The following is a 21,997-nucleotide window of genomic DNA, read 5'->3' as shown; positions in this document are numbered from 1 at the left end:
CAATGGTTATAATTATCCACTCTTACAAATAGAAACATCATTCTTTGCCAAGTTACCTCCTCAAAAAAAAAATAAAAATAAAAAGGAATATAACCAAGATCTTACTGTCAGAATGCCTGGACTTCTTATCCAAAACTCCTTGAAAACACAGGGCTATCCTTAGTCAGAACGTAAGTTCTACAAACAGTTTATTTCACTCCCTTCTGTCGTTTCAGACAGACTTTTCTTCCACACACCCCCTCTTCTCAAACAGAAATGCTGCAACCATGATAACAAAAAAGGAAAACATTTGGTTTTGGCAGCATTCCAATGAAATGAGAAAATTTGGTGTCTGTAAAGTTTTCATGAAGGTATTCAGCAATGCCATACTGACAGCCTGCTTTAGATATGCAGAGTGAAACAGCTGCTGACCTGCCATCAAGAATGCTAGTCAATTAATTGCTTCATTTTTTTTTTAGTCAAATCTACAGGCAGTAATGTCCAGGAGCTTATTTCTTTTATCTATTACTCTGTGCCGGGTTATATCAAAGTTGCCATATTCTACCAACAAAATTTTATCTAGATTCTAGTGATCAAAACTAGAAATATGTTCCCACCTGGCAGAAAGACCAATGTGCACTGAGACAAATTTGATTAAGACTGTTGGCAGTTATTCTTTAGTAATCCCAGTAAGATTGCACAAGATAACAGCCTAAGAAAACTGGAATATGTTGTACCTCATTAACTATTCCTCTTATCAAGCCTCTGCTGTGTGCCTTCTCCTAAACAGATACCCCTCCAGCTTTGGGTGGAATCCTGAATGTGATTATTTCTATTGAATTCAAAATAATGTAAATAATTTTGATCGCAACCTTATTGTTTACATAGCACTCAAAGAGTTGTATCATGTTTTTTATAGTAAACTAAACCTGCTTCCTGTAAAGCTGACAAACTAAACCTTGGAATTTAAAAAGACGTAGTAGCCATGCACATCGCCTTGAAAACTATAGGAATAGTCAGATTAAACACTTTAAGATTTAAGTCTTGATAAGCAAAGAAAGTACATGAAAAAAGAAGAAGAATAAATGCTATAAACAATCTTATTTTGAACTTGCAATGACGTGGTTCAGGGTTTTTTTTTCTTAAACAGTGTCTTAATACTGTAAAACTCCATTGTTTTCTCATTAAGTTTTGATAATAAGTAATTATGTGTGTGTTGTTCCAGGAACATCCAGTAATTTACCTCTGCTAAAAGAATCTCACTACTCTCAGCAGGAGATGATTCATCTCAATCTCATTAAAGTCAGTGGACAGACTCCCATCAATTACTAGGACAGCTGAACTAAACCAGTATGATAAAAGTTTAGATCCCATATGCAGCCGTACTTACCGATCAGTGGGTGCAGTTTTATATTTATACTGCTACACACCCTAACCAACATTTATTCTTAGTAATATTACAAAACTAAATGATAGACAATGTAGAAATCAAAGTTACATGTACTAGATGCACTAACAAAAAAACTTGAGAACACATGGAAAGAAACTGTACAGGTATGCTTACTTCAGCAATTCATGGTTTCACGAACCATCACAGACAGAATCAGGTACTGAACCCTAAATTACTTAGTTTCAGACTACGTTTTCTGACAAAGAATACTTATTAATCTTTAAACCATATTGAGAGAAATTACCTTACTTTTAGTGGACACAAGTTATTACTTTCCTCTTTTACTACAAAGAATTTGCACCACAGACTTGAAGTGTAACATACAAAAAGAAGGCAAACTCTTATCCACACTGAGTTGGGCAACACAAGTAGTATTCCAATGAAAGATCCTTAAATTAGACATTAGAAAACGCTTTCAAATTAACGAAAATACCACACTGTAACAAATTGATTAGGGAAATTTCACCAAATCCATCACTGTATTTTTTTTTAAGAACTGGTTAGGCTAATATCGGCCAAGATATTTTGCTACAGTTTGATCTTGCCTTGCAGCAGAGGAAAAGTATTAGACTGACCTCTCAAAGTAACCTCCCAGGCCTTTTCTCTACAGTTTTCTCTACAGTTCTACATTGCTCAAAGTTCTGCCACGCAGACAAGTCTTCTGGATGCAGTATTTACTTTACTGTGTTTATTCAGTATATACCTTATTGTATCCAATACCCTTTATGAATTTCAAATGCTAATAAAGGAAATAATAACAAACAACAGGGAATGAGTACATCAGCCAACAAATATACATCTTGAGTTTGTTCAGGCACTGATACTCATTCCTAAATGCTTGAACTGAGTGGAGTTACTGGCTTATAAATATATGCTCCACCACATAGCATTATAATGTTCTAACATTTTTAACCTAGGAAAAATATCTCCCTGTGACCTTTATATGTATGCATTTGCTTTAAAATAATGGATATCTCAAAAATGATAACAGCTCTAAAATATGGATAATTATTTTGAAAAGCTGCCTGTATCAAACTGTTTTTCTTCTCAGAAAAAAAAGTAATTTGAAATATTCTTTTTGATTAGTACTTGGCAGCTACATGCTTCCCGTGGTTACTATCATCAAAAATGCTAAGCAGCTATCAGAACCAGATACCCAGGGAGAAAACTCTCACATCCAGTTAGGCACCCTAGTCAAGTATTTTGAGGAGATGTCAGGGCAAAGTCACCTGCATGTCTAACTATTATTTCTATTGTCTTGTCAGTTTTATAAACTAAAGCAAGAAAGATGGTAGGTCATTTTAGAAACATTTTAAATTAAAAAAAAATAAATTTAGAAACATTTAAAATTTTTCAATCTATAAATTTAGTACCTTACAATGCAGATTTGCAGATGTTATTTTAAACATCTATGAAACAAAAATGTAAGAGTCATAGGCATTAGCAGAATGCCAATTCCTTATGGCAGACAATGAAGAGCCCAGCAGAAACTTTGATATCCAATGCACTCTGAAACTGATCGAACTTCTTATAAAAAAAATATAGAAATTAAATGAAATAGCCTGACTACCAAACGTTGGAACTGGAACAAAAAGAAAAAACAGAATAGGAAAACAGACTGTGATTTTGCAGTAGAGGGAGAATATAGAAGCTAAGAAACTTCCCTAAAAGTTGTGTGGTAGATCAAAAAACTTGTTGGGGCTAAAACACAGAATTGGTCACACATACAGAATTGAATGTTTAATTCACTGATCTTGTAAATAATAGTGTTGTTAAGTAATAACTCATGCATAAAAACACGAGAGCTCTGCACTGTAATTTTCAGGGAATTCTAATAGTTTAAAATAGGTTTTTCTGAGGATCTTTCAGGATGCAGGAAATTTCAGGCACAAGCACAGGAGTTTTGAAAGATGTGCAAACAAAACATGGAAGAAAAAACAGGCCTTTTTTTTTTTTAAATCACCAAGATGGTGAATGTTCAACTGTAGCAGGACATATACTTCCCAGTTCTAGTGGCTCGAGACACTCTAGCCTCAGTTTTAGCATCTTTAGCCTCAGTTTTAGTAACTTGAGCATTTTTGCACTGGAAATTCCAGTTCATAAAACAAATATTGGCAAAGCCTCTCTCCCTCTCTCTCTCTAAACTCTGCAAGGATATGACAGGTAAAAAAGACAAATTGTTTTGATCATGTCTTAACATTTAATAGCAGACAAGCTTATAAAAGTAGTTCAAATGAAAAACTTCCTTTTCCTGCTCCAAAGCCTAACAAACACAAAGCCCCTTCTTATTGCAAAACACTCAGCAACCAAGGTCGGTCTTTGACACTGATGACACTGTGAAGATAAATGCTGGCAAGATTGGCCTCAAGCCATTAGATAATACCTAACGAGTTGCCTTCCATACCACTGCTCTTTTGCACATACTTTCTCTGCATAAGAATTGTACCCTAGGGGACTCATCTCCCCGTACACATGGCTTTAGCTCAGGAGTCTGCAGCTGCAGCAGGGCAGAGCTCCCAGGTCTCTTCTTTGCATCTCAGAAGTAACCACCAGCAGGATTGCTCTGTTACCCCAAAACAAGAGTCTTTATTTAACACAGGCATTTCAGGAAGCCTCGACACTTAGCACCAGACAGTGTTAACGGATCAGCTAGCTGCTTTATTTTGGTGAAACATAGCATCATCACATGGTTAGTCTCTGGCATCAGCCGTGCCAGGTACAGCCACAGCTTCCCCCCATATCTCTTGTTTTTCTTAATGGATGACTCTGTCCTTAACCTGGCTAAACAGTTAACCCTACTGAGACTCACTGAGTCAACTTAATGAGCAACGGAAAACAAGAAAAGCTCTTTGGTTTTTGTTTGTTTGTTTTAAAAAAAACAACAGCAGCAATGTAAAACTTAGAGTGAAGTAATAAAATAGGTGGAGTTTGTTGAAAATGCAAACTAGGCACTATTCTGGCCTGGACTACTTATCTGAACCTTGTATTCAAGCGCATGGCCTACATTTCTCACCCAAAATAATGCACTCCTTAGTTAAACTGTCTATAATTTTTTTCTGTAACTATGTGTGTAATATTTATTATTATTAAAAATAAGCTTAGGAATAGACAGGCAACAGAACAGAGTACATAAATATATTTAATAAGAAAAGGATTTAAGTCAGGTTTGTTCGCTTATTGATGGTTCTGCAGAACCCACATCCCAGCAGAAGGTTGCAAAGTGGGTGTTTAAATTATACCTTTGTGTAACTAAACAACTTTGCCTACGCTGAAAATGCAACAATAACTTGAAATCGAGGGACCTCTGGGAAAAAAAGTGATCAGAGAGAGAAGACTGGCATCTACCATGCTGCCTACAGTTGCGGGGCCCTGAAGAAAAAAGCTGTTTAAAATGGGCTGTGAGCCAGAAGTTTTGCCACAGTGGGCTACATATTACTTGCAAAGGAAAAATTGGAAACCTTTAATTTACACAGCATTTAGAAAACAAAACAAAGGTTTTATTTCTCCATCTCTAACTGTTGTTCTTCCAGTTTTCTAATAAACTACTAACACGAGCAGTGGAGTACCTAGCTGAAGGCACTCAGTATTTTTGCATCTCTAATCTGCCCAGCTGTCACAATGCTTTTTTTGGATCTAATCATTCTGCTAATAGTTTCACATTCCTCAACAGAAACTGCACACCAGTGACATTCATCAGAGAAGAGGACCATTTGAGTCAACGCTTGAGAGAATGATGCCCTTCATGTTTGAGTCCAAAGCTGCATGGATATTGAGGTACAACACCGGCCATTTAACAGAGAAATAACTATCACACCAAGCGTATTCAATAATATTTAACACAGTTTGCTCTTTTGGTGACAGTCTATTAGGTGGATACTTAAACATACCTAGTAAAAACAAGCTGCTTTGCATGAATGGATAGAAAGAATTTTCATTGACCACCAAAATTAAAATATTAAGGTTTATTCACTTAAGATTTCAGTGTAATTGCAATGGAATACTAAGCAGCTCGCTTGGATTCTGTGAGCTTCAGTTGACAGAGCTATTTCTGAGTTGCTGAACCGTATCCTTTTGTATCATTCTACACTTTTCCTCCAAAATGTAGGAATAAAAATAAAATTACAATCTAAAAATATCTGAAAAAGACTCTGTTTTTTCCACATTTTGCCATCTTCACTTTATTGGAATTCCATTTTGGCTTCTAAGAACGTAAGTAAACAGATTAAGAACTCCACAACCACAGCCAAGCAGCATATTCTAAAGATTAAAAAATTAAAGTCTGCTAAGTAAGGCTAATTCATGTCAAAGCTTTTAGATTTCTAATAGTATCATGAGTTACTGGAGGGTAAAGGAGTAGAAGAAGTAAGCTCCTTAAGAATGTTATGTCCATCTGTGAGTGCCATCTGTCAAAGACATCCTGAAAGGAGAGGCTGCAGAGGAATCCAGAATATCCCCAGCTGTTATACTGTAAATTACTACCTATGCTAGAATACGTTGATACATATTTCTAGGCAGATAGATGTTTTCTTTCCTTTTGATTCTCATTTTGGATCCATGATCTTTGCTCTCTGCATTTCAGTACAAACACACTTCATCTCTGAATCATCCGATCACACTAAATAATTCTAAGAACAAACCAGACAACCTAAACTCAGGACGTTATTGTTTTCGACAATGACAGTCAAAAAACATTTTTCATATATTTTTAAAAATGCACTGATGATCCTAAGAAAGTAATTCACTGAAGAAATCTCACTCAAAAGCTGTTAGGATAATATAACAATTTTTAATATATATCTTTATAAATATGTATCTGTATCAACAAATATGTGGTGGTTTTGTTTTTGTTTTTAATTATCAGGGATATCTGTAAGAACCCTGAGCTGAAGCAAGCTGCTAGCTGCAAATCACTAGAAAATTTCTGGAACTGAGAAGAAACAAAATACCTGCTGGGTCCATACTGCCTCCCACAGAAAACCAAAACCTTTTCTATCTTCCTCCAGGAATAAACACACAGGTATAAATACATCAAGAATTATGGAAAATGAGGTAAAGGGAGGTCTGTACAGAAATGAGTTTTGAGATCACTGAATGCCTTTCATTTTCCCAAAGGAAGGATATACAGCTTTAATATAAGGTTGATCTGATCCCTCTTCCCTCCATTTACTTGATCAGCAATAAAAATTGCATTGAAGCTATAAAAATATATTAAAGGGGAGTAACCATTTCTTATTCTTGAGTTATGCAAAATAAACCCTGGATGCTAAATAAATAAATAAATGTTTTACAATGAGAAGAAAACCAATGCCATCCTGAGAGAACAAATATATAAATCAAACATTTGCCATTGCTGTTAGAAGTACGTGAAGAAGCAGTTATATCCTATATACTTTACTGTTCTTACCCCAGGCCACTATGGCTTTAGATTTCACATTATTTTTTGAAAGACTGCCTAGCAGAAAGAAGAATGTTTCAGAAAACAACACTACTATGCAACTATTTGAATGTGCTGCACAGACCTTTTGTTTTCCTCTTTCTTCATCCAATACAGATTTACTCAGTAGTTACATAGATACCCACGATTCCTCTTTCTCAACAGAAGTCAGTGTTGTTCAAGATAGCTACCTAGAAAAAAAGGGGGGTGAGAGGAAAAGCCACAAAAAAATAAAAGACAAAACATGGCTTTTCCAAGTACGTCTTCTACTTAACCGTGCCCTAAATTAACAGTATATAGGTTAAGTGCTAACAGGAAAGAAGATTCCTTCAGAGCGAGCAAGTAAAAAGTAGAACAGTGGAGAGCAAAGAACCTACTACTCCCGAAATAATAATTCCTATTGCTCTCCCACAACTTCTACGTTCTTTCCTGTATTGCAAGTATGGCACTATATTTATTACCTTCTGGTTATCTGCAAAAAAATGCAATGTTTGAGGAATTCTACTTACAAATTGTTAAAAACAACAAAACATACTGCAGTTAAATACAAGAAATGTAAAGTGACTTATTTTTAAGTACAGAGAAAGAGAGTAAAGAGCACGTGTGAATGCATGCTTACACGTTGTGTGCAAGAGAAGGAAGAAGCAAGAGAAGGAAGAAGAAAAAAATGTCTTTCACTGGAAATTCAGATCATTTCATGCTACTATTCATTCCATGTCAACCGCTCGAATAGCTGCTAATTCAAACTGAGCAATGTTGTTGATAAAGACTAAATCCAAGCCCTGCTGGAGACAGTATGAAGAAGAGAGAACATGTGGAGCTGTTCAGTTTGAGGACCCTGGCTGGGAACACAGCGCTTTGCTGCTAGAACACCTCCTGCACTGCATCACAGCACCTACGCCTCGAACATCATTCTCACCCACACCACCAGCCTTCCCCAAAACTGAGTAACTAAGAGGCTGGTAACGAATCTTTTAACTCAAAAGTCCTACCCTGACAGGTGACACAGAGTACTTTTTACACTGTTATTTGACACGAGCTTTTCAGCTATGCAGAGCTAATTCAATTAGAAAAGCGTGCACTTTTTTTTTTCCAGGGGGATCCTGAGGTAAGAATAGAAGACTCACTCCCTAGGAGTCTTCTGTGCCAGTCTGAAAAACAGACTTACCACTTTTTGATTTTTTTCTCTTATTTTGCTATTTTGAGACAGTATAGGTGCTTTCGTTTTGTCAATAAAATTGCATTCAAAGTAACAGATTTCTGGCCTATATAATTTGGATTTCACTTGAACTCCTCACACTCATGGACTGTTCTACCCTGTCTGCTTCTTGCACTTCTTTTCGATCTCTTTTGTAAGAGACTGAAGCATTGATTTAATCTGACGAGGGTAGATCAAGCAAAATGGGATACACTTTCTGTTGTCTCAAGCAACTCCCACCCTGGGTCAGTTGTGTCCCCTCCCAGAATGTTCCTTCCATTATGCCACTACCACTCAGTGTATCTGCACCCCAAGTTTCACCATTAAATAAACTGGGCTTTTTTTCCTCCCTTAGAAAGACCAATTCCCTAATTTTTCTTTGCTGTACAGAGCAAACACATATGGAAGCAGAATGGAGAGAGGGCATAAAACAGTAAATGAGAGCCTGTGACCCATTGGAGAGATGTGTTTTAAATTCCTACCCTGATCGTTGACAACATTATTTTAATAACAATTTAATATTTTTTCTGCTGTGCTTTTTCATATTCAATGTCATAAAAGCCACTAACTGCCAAAGTAAGACGTTTGACAGAATAATTCTGAAGACTTGAAAATGCTGAAAAGAAGCATCCTGTGCAGACAGCTGAACGGTGAGATGATAAAAGATTGTATCACATCTGCTGGAGCACCAAGGAAAATCAGAAGCCTGCAGCTCAGTGAAAACTATGGAAATTGACTCAAGGTCCATCATCTGTAGATCAACAGAATACATATTCAGAAGTTACAGTGAGAAAATATAGTAGGAAACTATGCACTTCATAGCACAGTTGCTTTTCTTTTCATTATTAGATTAAAACGTTATTGATTTGATACACCTAAATTACAAGTGTTGTATTAAAGACATTCGAATAAAGAACTGTTGCTACTAAATGAAAGCTGTGGTCGAATTCATATTTTTAAAAGGAAGTCAGAGAATATCAACTTCAAACAAAAAGCTATTCAGGAATATTCAAAACTACCAAAAAACCACACCACCACAACTCTCAGAAGTCACTTGGATTTTCAATCCCTTTTTGCTTCCCTCACTCTAATGCTTGTTTACCGTCTCATATCCTCCTCCACTTAAATAGCTAGTCACTTGAGGATCAAAGTTGCTATTTTCAGTCACTTAACCTAGAGTTAATCTCATTGTTGCTTGTCTTTTAAGTGGAGTTAGTTTTCTACTGTGCACCTATGGGCTAGCAAGGAGAACGACAGTAAGTCCTTGTTTATATGTAATGTTACAGAAAGTTAATGCAAGTTCTGAAATACACAAGTACGTTTAGCTAGTTTTGACATTTGTTTTTTATAGAGTGGATTGATATTTGAACTTATGTGACTTGATTAATGTCTGTATTAATCATCCTCCTCTGGCTGAGACTCAGGCATTGCTTTCCTCTCTCTGGAAAACAAATTGAAGCACAAATTCTTTAGAACAGGGACCAGCAGTTCAGAACTTAAACTTATTAAAACTGCACATAAGCAGAGCTAATCAAAAGCCTTCCCTGGACATATGTGATGTGTCTGATCTGCTTCAGGTACAAGTGTGAGTATAAAACAACAAATTTTAATAATTACAAACTAAACATCCTGTAAGACTTTCCTTACTTTCAAAAGCATGGAGTCAAAGATCATTCCTAATTGGTGCCTGTGCCTCAGCTCTAACCAGGAAGGGCTTTTCTCAAGTCATCACCAGCCACACAGCTTCCAGCAGGGTGTCTATTTTAACAACAGAAATAGTTTTTCCACAGTTCTCAACATTATCAACATCATTACCAAAATATTCAGAGAAAACAATACTTCTGCAAAAGTTTGCAAAGTTACCTACATGCCTAATGCTCTCTTTTTTTGTTTGTTTTCACTGATTTTAAAAAAAAATACATTGGAAAGCAAAGGACACTGTTTAAATATTGAAATTTTAGAACTCAACTTCAGATGATCTGTTACAAAAAATATAAACAACTGGATATTTGATTCCTCTAATAGATGAAAACGTTGCCTAAAATGTCTACCTAAATTATCTTCTTCTTCTTGTGCGTCTGGAGCTGAAGAGTATACAGCCTACATAGTAGTAGGACATGCAGTAGTCCTACTATAGTGTAGTAGTAAATGCCTGACACTTAATTTCTTCAATATAATAAATAAAAAATCCACACTGAGATTTGAATGAAATGAATACATAGTCATGGATATGAAATCATGGTTCAGAAAGCAGCAGCTAGATTTGAATTTTACAAAAACAAATCAACAAACTAAACCAAACCAAACCCAAACAGGAGGGAAGAGGAGGAGAGGTGAGACGAGACGAGACCTCACTGGTCTCTACAACAACCCGAAAGGAGGTTGCAGCAAGGAGGGTGCAAATCTCTTTTCTCAGTTGACAAGTGAAAGGACGCAGGGAAATGGTCTCAAATTGTGCCGGGGAGGGTTAGATCGGACATTAGGAAGAATTTCTTCACAGAGAGGGTAGTCAGGTATTGGAATGGGCTGCCCAAGGAAGCGGAGGAGTCCCCACCCCTGGAGGTATTGAAGAGAGGTGTGGACATGGCACTAAGGGAGACGGTTTAGTGATGGAACTCGGCAGGTCATGCTGACAGTTGGACTTCACGATCTTGAAGGTCTCTTCCAACATAGATGATTCTATGTTTCTACAAGACTGAGTAAAATTGTAATGATAAAAGACAACAATCTATTATTGGCATTTTTTATAAAGCATGCTATACTGACCTTATGGTCAGTTAAGAACAAGAATTTACCAGTTCTGTTTGAGCTAATCATATTTTTCCTCTTAGCTAGACCCAATTTTTCAGTTTCTTGTTCTATGGTCAGCTTTTAAGCTTTTCAATAAAGCCTACCAAAGGGACCAGCTCTGACCTTCTGCACGATAGCACACAGCAGAGATAAGGTATTCAGAGTTCTTCTGTTTAATATATTACGCAAATGTAATTACAAATCTCAATAATATTATTACTGATGCTATTTGAATGTTTTACTGGCATGGCTTTGTCTGGGATTGAGTTGATTGTCTTCCTACTAGCTGACATGGTGCTGTGTTTTGGATTTAGGATGAGAATGGTTTTTTTTGTTGTCGTTTTTTTTTTTCCCCACAATGTTCTCCCAAAAGTACCAATGTTGGAGATTTTAAGTTAGCTTCATCATGCTACTTTAAGATATGCACATTCCATTAGTGCAAACTGGGAAGAAAAAAGACATGAATGTATTGAGACAGGCACAGTTTTGGCAGACAGAATAGTAGAAAAATAATAGAAACACATATAAGTAGTCAAATCAGTAAGATTGATTAACATATTACAGAAGTTACTAACTCATTTTAAAATTATGGAACACGTTTTTGGGTGCAGAAGAAGCAGGAAAATGACAGAAGAGCACACAACTAGAATAACTAACTTTTATTTCCCCAGGGAAACTGCAGTGAGCCACTTCCACATTTGTTCATGTCTGAGTTTTTAATTAAGCTGGCATAATAATTGTTAGAAACACACAATTCATTTTTGTGATTTTTTTTTGTTCTTTTTTTTTTTTTGTTAGTGTATCACACTCATGTTAATTGCTGTTTATTCTAAGTAATTTTTCCTTAACTGAAATTAAATCTGAGAGAAGGGATGGAGCTTGAAGTTAGTTATTACAGTAAACAAATCATGTGTTTCTTGCCCTTGACATCTCCAGAATCCTTCTGATTTTCTGATGATAGGAGACAAGTTAATCCAACTTATGATATTCAAATGTGAATCATGATGTTTTACATTTCAGCATTCACAACTCTCCTGAGCATTTGACTGTCAAAAGCAATCATGACAATAGTAATACAGAATCCCAGGCAAGCATTTTCCCGTAACTATGGTTTAAAGAAACAAAATAAGCAAAGACTGAATGAATGTTTATGCGAGACTTGCAATTTTTCAACATTTTTTGAGTACATTCGACAATACCCATCACTCTAAATAATGCATTTTTATTTAATTTTTAACACCAATTTGGTTTTCATATTCTTGAAAACAAAATCCAGCTTTGCAATGCAAGTGAATAGCAAAAGAGAATGCTATTAGGATCTATTGCAAATAATCAGGCAGAAAATATATAGCCTATTTTAAAGTTATATTGCTTTCACTTCCTCAAATATAATGTGAAATGTTTAGAATGATTTTGATGAATACCATGTTAGACCATACAATCTGGGAGCAAAATCTAAATTACTTTGCACATTCAACACATCAGGAGCAGATTATTTTTTATCACAGTGTTAGGAATTGACACAGAATCACATATGAAAGTGTTGTTATATATATTTTTTTTCACATGAGAAATAGTGCCACTGATAGAAAAAATGTCAGAACTAGTAAAGGTATTGGTAAGGAAATGAGTTAAAAAGAGATAACAATAGGTAGTGCTGAAAAAATAAATAAAATTGAGCTGAAGCAAGATTATTAGTGGAAATCCTCCAGGGTCCATTTTGAAACTGATTCAACATTTTCTTTAAAAACCTTGGCACCAAAACAAGTGCATGCCAATTAAATCTGCAGGTAATGTGGAGCTGGAAAGCAGCAGTAAGTGCAGGGAAGACTGGAATATCAGGAGTACAGAAATGGCTAAACTGAGGACTATAATAATAGAAATTGGATGAAATTTAACAGTGTAAAAGGTAAATATCTGCATGTTGAGGGTGACAGCAAAAACCTCACCTATACGCTAAGAGCTTATCAGTTTTAAGTGACAGAGGAGAGGGCACTGGATACATCAGATAATTATATTGTACCTGTATCCTTTCAGTGTGACAGAACTGTGGTGGTTCCACTGGGAGAAGTATTCTAGCAGAGAGAGTAAAGTAGTACAGATAGAACACAGTTTTTTCTAATATAACATGTGGAGTATTATTCATATTCATATTATATGTGGCTTTGTAATTAAAGTTTCAGAAAGACGAAAGCTATCAGATGACTCAGAGTGAACAACAACTTTAAGAATGACCATACAAAATTTGTATGGAACACTGCTTCAAAAATTGCAATCTGCGAAATAAGTCAGGAAAATTTTAACTTACAAGAAACTTCATTCAGTTGCCCAAACCTACCTCCAGCTCCAATACTATGAAACAGACCAAAAACCAAGAAGTGTTTGAGATACAGAAAGTTAGTTCTTTAAATCACTATTAAACTCTTTAGAATTAGACCCATGTTTAAATAAAGAAACATTATCTTTTCCAATTTTTCTATTTTCCAACACTTTCCCTTTATTACCAGTGTTTGTAATAAAGCACATATGGATTTCTTATTTTTCCTTGTTTATTGCAATCCCCAAACCTAGAAGCCTTTCTGGAAGTACTTATCTAAAAAATTTATTTATTGAAAATTAGTGAGTTACAATGGCAGTAATACCACTATTTCCTACTGAGTGTGGAAATGTTGAGGATATCCCCCAAGAGCTAATAAAGAAAACCTGAACAGCATAAATATCACAGCACCTGAGTCAATAAAGATTTTTATACAACTTCTCAGATAAAACTCCACAAGTTCTTGCTTCCCTAACCCCAGCCATGAAGCCTTCCACAACTGAACGAAGCATGACCACACTCAAGTGTTTGCTTTGTAAACAGTGTTCTAATTTGCAGGATCTCAAGTGACCTATTTTTTCCTCAAGTAAGAAGTTAAAAGCTAGTAATAGTTTGTCATTATTGCAAAGGAACTTGGGGTAGAATCTTCTAACAAAAGAACAGCTCTTCTGAGAATGTAACATCAGGGAAACGCTTACTGTAGAACAGCATCAATGTACATACGGTTATTTGGACCAATTCTTCCTTAAATGCTATTTCAGGAATCAGACTTCATGCAAGGACATTTTCATTTGCTAAGAGGAAAAGGTAAAGAAGGGTACCGCATAGAGTACTAGTAAATGAAAATTCGAGACACTATGAAGGGAGATAGTATGAAATAAATACTGTGCTCACAAAAAGAGACAAAGAGACAAAAAAACGAAAAAGAAAGTTTGTAGAATACAAAAGATGAGGCAGTTAGTCTACTTCTAATAAAACAAAAGACTTGAGAACAATAAAGACTCCATCACACAACTGCCATCTTCATTGCTGCCTGCATCATTCTTAACTTTCTAAGCAAGGACAAAATTATTGACAGTATTAGTCACCAACTCTATATCCTAAGTCACCAAGCAATGAACTAATTACACCCTCCAAACCACAGTCACCAGGACTAAAAATTCAGAATCAAGAAAAATGTTTTTGTCCTACTTTTCTACTGTTGATTCTGGATATTAAAGCACGTAGGTGTAGAAAATATTTCTAGGTCAGAAATACTCAGAACAGAATGAGTGTAAAATTAAAGCTTTTCTCTCACTCTCTCTGCATGTACAGCTTACCAACAGGAATCTTTGTCTTCAAAAGAAGTTTATCAAATTCTGAAAACACCTCCAACTTCATAAGACACTGAAACAGACCTCAAATCAGAGCTATATTAATTCTAATGCAGACAGTTTTCTTCTGCAAATACCACAGAAGTCAAATGAATTTTTATGCTAAAGGTAGTAAGTAGTATCTCTTGGGAAGATCCATTGCTTTTGGTAATCACTGAGCCTTGCTATAAACAATATTACTTGGAAGGCAAGTGTTTTTTTTTGTTTTTTTTTTAATATGGAGTAATTCAGTGGAAGAAATTTGGCTTTAAGAATTTTCCCATTAAGGCACAAAGTTAAAAAGGACCATTTTCAATCCAACTTTATTTTGTGTCCATCTCTCTCATTTTCACTTTTAACAGGATTTTATACGCTTCTGTTTTAGGACAACCACATCCAGCTCCGACCTAAATGGGATTACATACCATCTGACAGAATGCTCACATCTATCTGCTTTTGAAGCAACTGCAACCTGAAGATATACCAATCTACATTAAAAAAAAAAATCTTCATCTAAACATTTCTGCTTTTCCTATGAGTCTTTTGCTCTAATGAAGGCATAACTGTCAAGCTAAAAGACCAATGGGCACTCATAGAAAAAAAAAAAAGAGGGATAAGCTCCTTGCATTACTGGCCTTCCTCAACTGATAATAATCAAGAATGTCCTTCCTTAGCAGGTAAATATCACAGATAGAAGGCAAAGGTTTTATTTCTGGAGGTTCTGTGGCTATGTATATTTAAAATAACTACCTTTAAGATACTCTAGCTCCAGGATCTTCATGGGTCCTTCCTTTAAGACACTCTAGCTCCAAGATCTTCCCGTGTTTTTTTTTTTTTTTTAATCATACAGTTCAACGAATCTTCGATATCTATCTATCTATCTATCGATATCAATGAGTAGCACTCATTGGTTGTGCAGAAAAAAGAGTCAGTGTTATCACAGATTTTACTGGCAAGTCCAGATTAAAATGATTCCCTTCTATTCTCTATCAATCATACTGGAGGATTGACCTAGATTACGATGCAAAATTATTTCTAACTTGGACTGATGTCCTCACTCAGTATGCTGCATAGCCCCACAGCCCTTTGTCTCAGCAGAGCAGAAGGGATTTTTGGAGCTTGGATCCTGGGGAGAATGGAACAATGGGAGAAAAAAGGCTGAAGGTTTGTAGAAGTACCTCTGCTGAAAGGACCACTCAAGGTTACTATCACTTAAGGCATGGTTTCTAAATTACTTCTGCTCAAGTAACACAGAATGTGGGCCTACACTAGCTCATGCATCCATTACACAGATTTCACTTAAATTAACAACCCCACTAGACACAAAACTAAGAAACTGTTTAACCTCTACACGATAGCACATTCAGTCTGATCCGCTAGCTCTTTTCATACACACAGGTCTTTTATTTCAAATACTTCTAGTTCATCATAGTCTCCTCAAGAAGTCCTACGAACAAATTCTAGTCAAATAACATTAGCCTCACAGTCCTCACCACAGATTGGGTGCCACCCTGAAGAGGTACTATGGGATTTTTAGGGGGTTATGGGGCAAAATGAAAGCCCAGAGTCTGTGAAGATGGCCTTTGTTTCCAGCCCCTCCTCGGTGAAGAAATGAAGAGGAAACAGCCTAGACTCATGGAGCTCTCCTGCCTCTGTAAGCAAATACCTTGCAAAGGAGCATGAGCTTACTGAATACTTAATAAAATAACTTTCTGTCCCGCAGTTTTCTATCCAAAACTGAACTGCAAAAATTCAAAGCAAGACGTCTTAAGTAGACTATCAAAATACTCTGATGTTATTTTTTCCTTATTTTTCTAGCTTCGTTTCCTTCATTCTCAGCACTTTGTAAGGACATCTTCATGGGTGTGTTTGACATTATGTCTGTCCCAAAGTTTGGTAAACACTTAAAATACGTTGGTGTTTTCTTTCAAACCCACAATTAGTGTTCACTTTACCAAGGCCCGAATGCTTGGCACATCACCGTGCCAACTCAACTCAGACCAAATGCACAATGCAGCTAACTCCATAGATGTGCTTTCCAGCTCCACATTTTCCACTTCAGCAAATTAATGACCAGGAAAGATGGGATACACCCAAAACACAGAAAACCACTCATTCAGCAACTCAAAAATGGATATGCTGGCACTGAAACTTACAGTTGAACATGAAATGCATCCCCCAAAAAATCCTGGATTTCAGCTGCTTAACTATATTTAATATTTCAAGGATGTCCCTAAGATGATTTTTAGTGAGGACAAACAGTAACTTGTTAGAAGTAAAACAAAGGCTGGCTTGATAGGGAATAGACAGTACTTTTACCCCTCTAGTGCATTTATCCCCTTACGTTCAGTGTTTTTCAGAAAGGATGTCACTTCCACAGAGAATTCAGTTGCTCTACATTTTAAGAACTCCAATGTTCCAGTGAAGCCTGACATATTTCAGAAGTTGATATAAAAAAAAATGGAAAGGAAAGAAAAATAAATTTCTGGTGACTTAGGATGCTAAAATACTCCACACTAAAAGACAGTAACAACTAAAAAACTAGAAAATTTCTTCCAGTAGCAGCCAGGCCTTCTAAAGTCTTTTCTACTTAAAAAGATTTTGGAAAGAATAAGCATTTACCACCTTGATTTCCACTTTATATAAAACAGAAAGAAAACCTGCCTTGCCATTCAAATAAGAAGTGAGTTTTAAAAAAATCTCCATTGTAGGAAAAAAAAAATTTCCATGTTTGAAATAAGACAAAATGCCTAAATAAGTGTAATTACCTAACTGAGAGAGTTTTACTTCAGCATTCATCTGGATATTTGATAGCACATGCAAATATAAACTTTTAACATATACCATAAGGAATTAAGCATTCCTAGTAACAACAAAGCCTTGAAGCTGAAATTAGTATTACTGCATATAGAGTTTGTGGGGTTTTTTTTCAGCTGAAAATCAAAATATGGTGCTACAAAAATAAAAGACAAATTGATGTTGATTCCAAATAAAAGTAACGTATTACCTTGTATGACACTACAATTTGCAGAAAACTAGCACAAGATAATATCTAACCTTGGCCTACAAGCAGGCATGATTTCATTATTTCAGATTAGTTATTTAAGGTATCAGGGGTAGTTATAAACCTAAGAAACTCCCAAGGAAGTCCTGCATTTGTGAGAGCTACACTTAAGTACTTTACATCTCGTTGTGAACACCTGCACATATACTTGGATGCGGTTACTTTCTACAACTAGTCTTGGAGCTGTCAATGTCCTATGGCAATGTCAATACTGGTGAATTTATCACAATAGGAAAAGCTAAGAGATACATTTAAAAAAAAATGCTGTTTTATTAACATTCTAAGCCATCGTTTAACCACGAAGTAAAATACTACATGATCTCTTCACATAAATTAATTGATCAGAAATTAATAATTATCAGTGTTTCATGTTACAAATGACTATCTCAAAAACATTATGATTTATTTAAACTAATTATTTTAAAAGCAGATAAAAAAAGAATATCCTTAAAACACTAGTGTTGATGTTATTTTCAGCTAGCTACTTTTCCCCTTGGTTCATTAGGTATCAGGAGACAGCTTCAAAAACAATTTTTCTGTGCAATTCCACTAATACCTAGATCTTCATCTCCTTCCCACTGTCAATTCATCGCATAATCCCACAGTGTTAGTGTAGAAATGGCATTCAAATTTAGAACTCCAAAACCTGAAACACACTTGAAGCAATTTTGTTTACTAATGCTGAGGTTGCTTGCATTTGAGGTTTGGTCAGCATGTTTTAGGAAAGAAAAGTATCTTGCAGCATGTGACATCAGAGCAGTCTGCACACCAACTACCACTGCATTCAGTATCACTCCCAAACAAAACAACCTGAAACAAAGAAGAGTTTAACAACTGAAAAGAGCAAGAGGTTGCACACTGCGTAAGCAGAAATACATTTTTTTAAAGCTGTAAAAGCATTCAGAGAAAAGGAAAACTATCAAAGTACAATAGTGTATGGCTAATGTGAGAAATCTATCCTGAAAGAACTGGAGCACTAAAGAAAGCAAAACAGCTTCTCTCATTGTATGAAAGGAAACAAACAAACAAACACACTTGAAAGAAAAATGCTTTCTAGTTCATTACCTACTATTCAGCTCAAATCCTGATGTATATTGACTATTCATTACAATTATCACTACCATTATCCATTGTTTTTAATAGTAATTTCCTTCTACTTCTCCTATGTCCTTCTCTGTGTGCAACAGGCTCCCAAAAAGGATGTGGCCACCACACCCAAACTTTCACTACAACAGCGTTAGTGGAATTTAGATGAGTTTTCTTGTCCTTTCACTTGCTTTAACAGTTGCAAACATCCTACTAATAGTGCAATGGGTCACATATCAATGGCTGATCATCTAACATATACTCAAATCCATTTTACATTTTTTTTATCTTTGCAAAACATTCCCTTTTAAACAGGCATTGTATTACAACAGTATTAATGATGAAATACACCAACTGCCTGTGCCAAGTGCTGAAGGGGCATGTATAATTTGGTTTATAAATATGGGAGCCTCACTAGCAAAGCTGCAAATCAAACAACAAAGGACTCAGAATTCATAGGGACTTTTTTGTGAAACATTCAATAATAATAAATATGCAGGCATAATAGCATGTTGTTTCGAACCACAATGCTCCTTAATATTCTATCAGAACTTTACACCAACACCTATTTTGTCTTGAGGATATTAACTATTTGCTGATGGAAATATCATATCTACCATATGTACAAAATATAGCAGCCTACGTATGTAGTACACGGGGTACACTTCACCTGGTAACAGAAGAGACAGTATCTTGACAGTTCACCCACAAACACATTTTATAAGCTAGATGCAAAATAAAACTGAATACAAAAGCCTTTCACGTTAGGTCCTAAATGAACAAACAGTTTCTCAGAAATATACATTTGAAATGTTCAAGATTCAAGAAAACCACAAGGGAAAATATTCTGCTTAGGCTTTTCCACAAGGCATTATCACAAAGAACTCTTTATCAGGTCAACAGTTCTTCAACAAAACTAGCAGACTTCAAAATATTCCAGCAGAGCAATTTGCAGTTTAGCACCATCCCATACGAAAGCATTCTAATTATAGCTCTTTCATGAAAAGCCACAATCTCAAAGGAAAGAAAACTCAACTCGGTAACAAACCAAAGCCAATTGCAATACATCTTTTGGACAAAAACAAACAAACAAAACACACACACACCAAAAAAAAACTTCTAACACCAATCAGACAAATAAGAACAGGAAAAGAAGGAATGGCCAGTACAGACTCTGATTAAGGAGAATGAATGGACATATCAAAAGAGTTCATTCTGCCAGGTTAATAAACCAGCTTAAATAATTGTGAGTTATTCTACTGGTTTCTGCCAGAACAAAATAAGTTTATTCAGAGTATATTTAAAATTTCAGCCTCTTATAAGGTAATCTTTGCTCTGCACACAAGAACTACCACGGAATTCTGCAGAGATGACACTCTAAAGAAAAGATGATGCTAGCTTTATGGAAAAAGCAATTATGGCCTCCAAATATGTTGGACACAAATGACATAACATTTCCCTTTTAACAATATACATTATGTTCTTACATACCAATGTAAATATAAAGAACCACAATTTAAGTACCTATTTAGAAAAATGTTATCGCTTTGTTTTAAAGATAATTTGATCAAGTCCAAAAGAAAATGGGGGGGGGGGGGGGGGGAGAGGAGGGGTGGGGAATTCACAGCAGAACACACAATGGTGTGTTTTCAACTTTTTTATAGATTGAACCAATTTAACTAAGAAACAGAACCTGACCCTTAAATAAACCTGTTCAAAGATGGTCATGTTTCAGGAAGAGGTTTCTAGTTTTGCTGTTATAAATGATGGATCATTTACTCTAACACGTACCAATGCATAAGATTCAGCAAACACATTTGGATATTCATAAACGTCCTCATCCATGTCTTTGATCCCATGGTACAAGGTTATCAACAATTCTCAACAGCCACAAGATGAAGGCAGGTATGTTCTACTATGCCTATTATCATGGCAAATACTTGTTACTAGCTTTAACTTTTTAATGGGAATTATCATTCCAAGTAACTCTCCCTAATTCCAACAAGAATCTGGAGCTCAAATTGCTTACCTGTGGACATAATGCAGCTGATGAACAGAATCAATAGCTATCACCATTTCAGCCAAATAGAAACGAGCCATATCTTCAGGTAGTCTGTCCTCAAACTTGCTGAGCAATGTAAGCAGGTCTCCTCCAACATAGTAATCCATAACCAGGTACTACGGAGTGGGAACGATGAGAAAACAAATGGGAAGAAAAACATACTGCGTGAATTTAAGACTTAAAAACTAATTGAAACATAAAAAATAATTTATTGCAAAAATTATCATGGGCATTACAAATGCTGAGATGCTCAGATGTTCCGAAAAGAGTAGCTGTTTTAACCTCATTTAAATATTTAACCTACTTGAGTATTTTTCTTATTTATATATATCCAAACATAGTCAGCCTCGTGACAAAACATTATCAGCTTCATCCACTGTCCCATCATCAAACACAGTTATATCTAGATACTCAAAATGCCCTTTTAAAAACAGTATCCTTCAACTAAATGCAAAAGGCATACAGGATTAAAGCACAGAACTATCATAATCTGTGTTAATTAAGGATCTCATTTAGGAAATATAATATTCCAGGCTTCCCCTTCCCTTTTACTTACCATCTTCTTTTCCTATTATATAAATGATTTTGGAAAGTAAAATTTTTTAGACTACTCATAGATTAAAGCAAAAAGTGAGAGAATTCCAGCGGCTTATAGCATAATTCCAGATACTGATGACACTGCACACAATACAGGATCTGCCAATATATGATGGAAGACGTCACCTTCTCTAACTGTTATCATGGAAGAAAACACTTTGATTTCTGCTTTATTAATGAAGCATATAATGAAGCATGTCTGCCATTGGATCAGATGCAAAGACTTAAAAGAGCTCACAATCTTTCTTTGCTTCACTGTATTATGACAGAATGAACCCCCACTTCCTTTACAGCATGGTCAAAATGACTGGAAAGGAACATAGGAACTCACAATGAGTTTTTTTTTTTTAATTTTAATTGTGGAACAGCAGCTGGAAAAGTAAATGAGAAAAGAAAAATATAACAAACTAAAGTAAGATCATTCTCTCAAGAGGGCCTGGTGAGAGTTGAGTGGAGTGAGCTGACTGCATGGCCAGTTCAAAATGGCAGCCAGCCACAGGAAGCCATCACTAGTAACCGCGTGATGGCAGCAGGAGCAGCAGTCACCTCCCTGGCTGAGAAGAGCATGAGGCTTGCGAGGTCCCAGGGAGCATCTGAGGGGGTTTCTGATTCCCAACGCTCTCAGGCCGTGCATCATGTGTTGTATTTGTGTAGGTGCAGGCCAGCAG

General features: G+C 35.9%; 1 protein-coding gene across 5 annotated transcripts in view; it reads right to left on the bottom strand.

Moving 5' to 3' along the window:
- CDC42BPA (CDC42 binding protein kinase alpha) overlaps positions 1-21,997 on the bottom strand; it is a 162,522-nt gene that overhangs the window by 83,580 nt on the left and 56,945 nt on the right. For all 5 annotated transcript variants that reach the window (XM_080587648.1, XM_080587650.1, XM_080587646.1 and 2 more), the window contains exon 6: positions 20,700-20,848. In XM_080587648.1, the coding sequence (XP_080443774.1) occupies positions 20,700-20,848 (149 nt within the window). The remainder of the gene's footprint in view (positions 1-20,699; positions 20,849-21,997) is intronic.

The sequence above is a fragment of the Anser brachyrhynchus genome (assembly GCF_964034855.1).
Source record: "Anser brachyrhynchus genome assembly, chromosome: 3".
Lineage (NCBI taxonomy): Eukaryota > Metazoa > Chordata > Aves > Anseriformes > Anatidae > Anser > Anser brachyrhynchus.
This window is presented reverse-complemented; position numbering and strand designations above follow the sequence as displayed.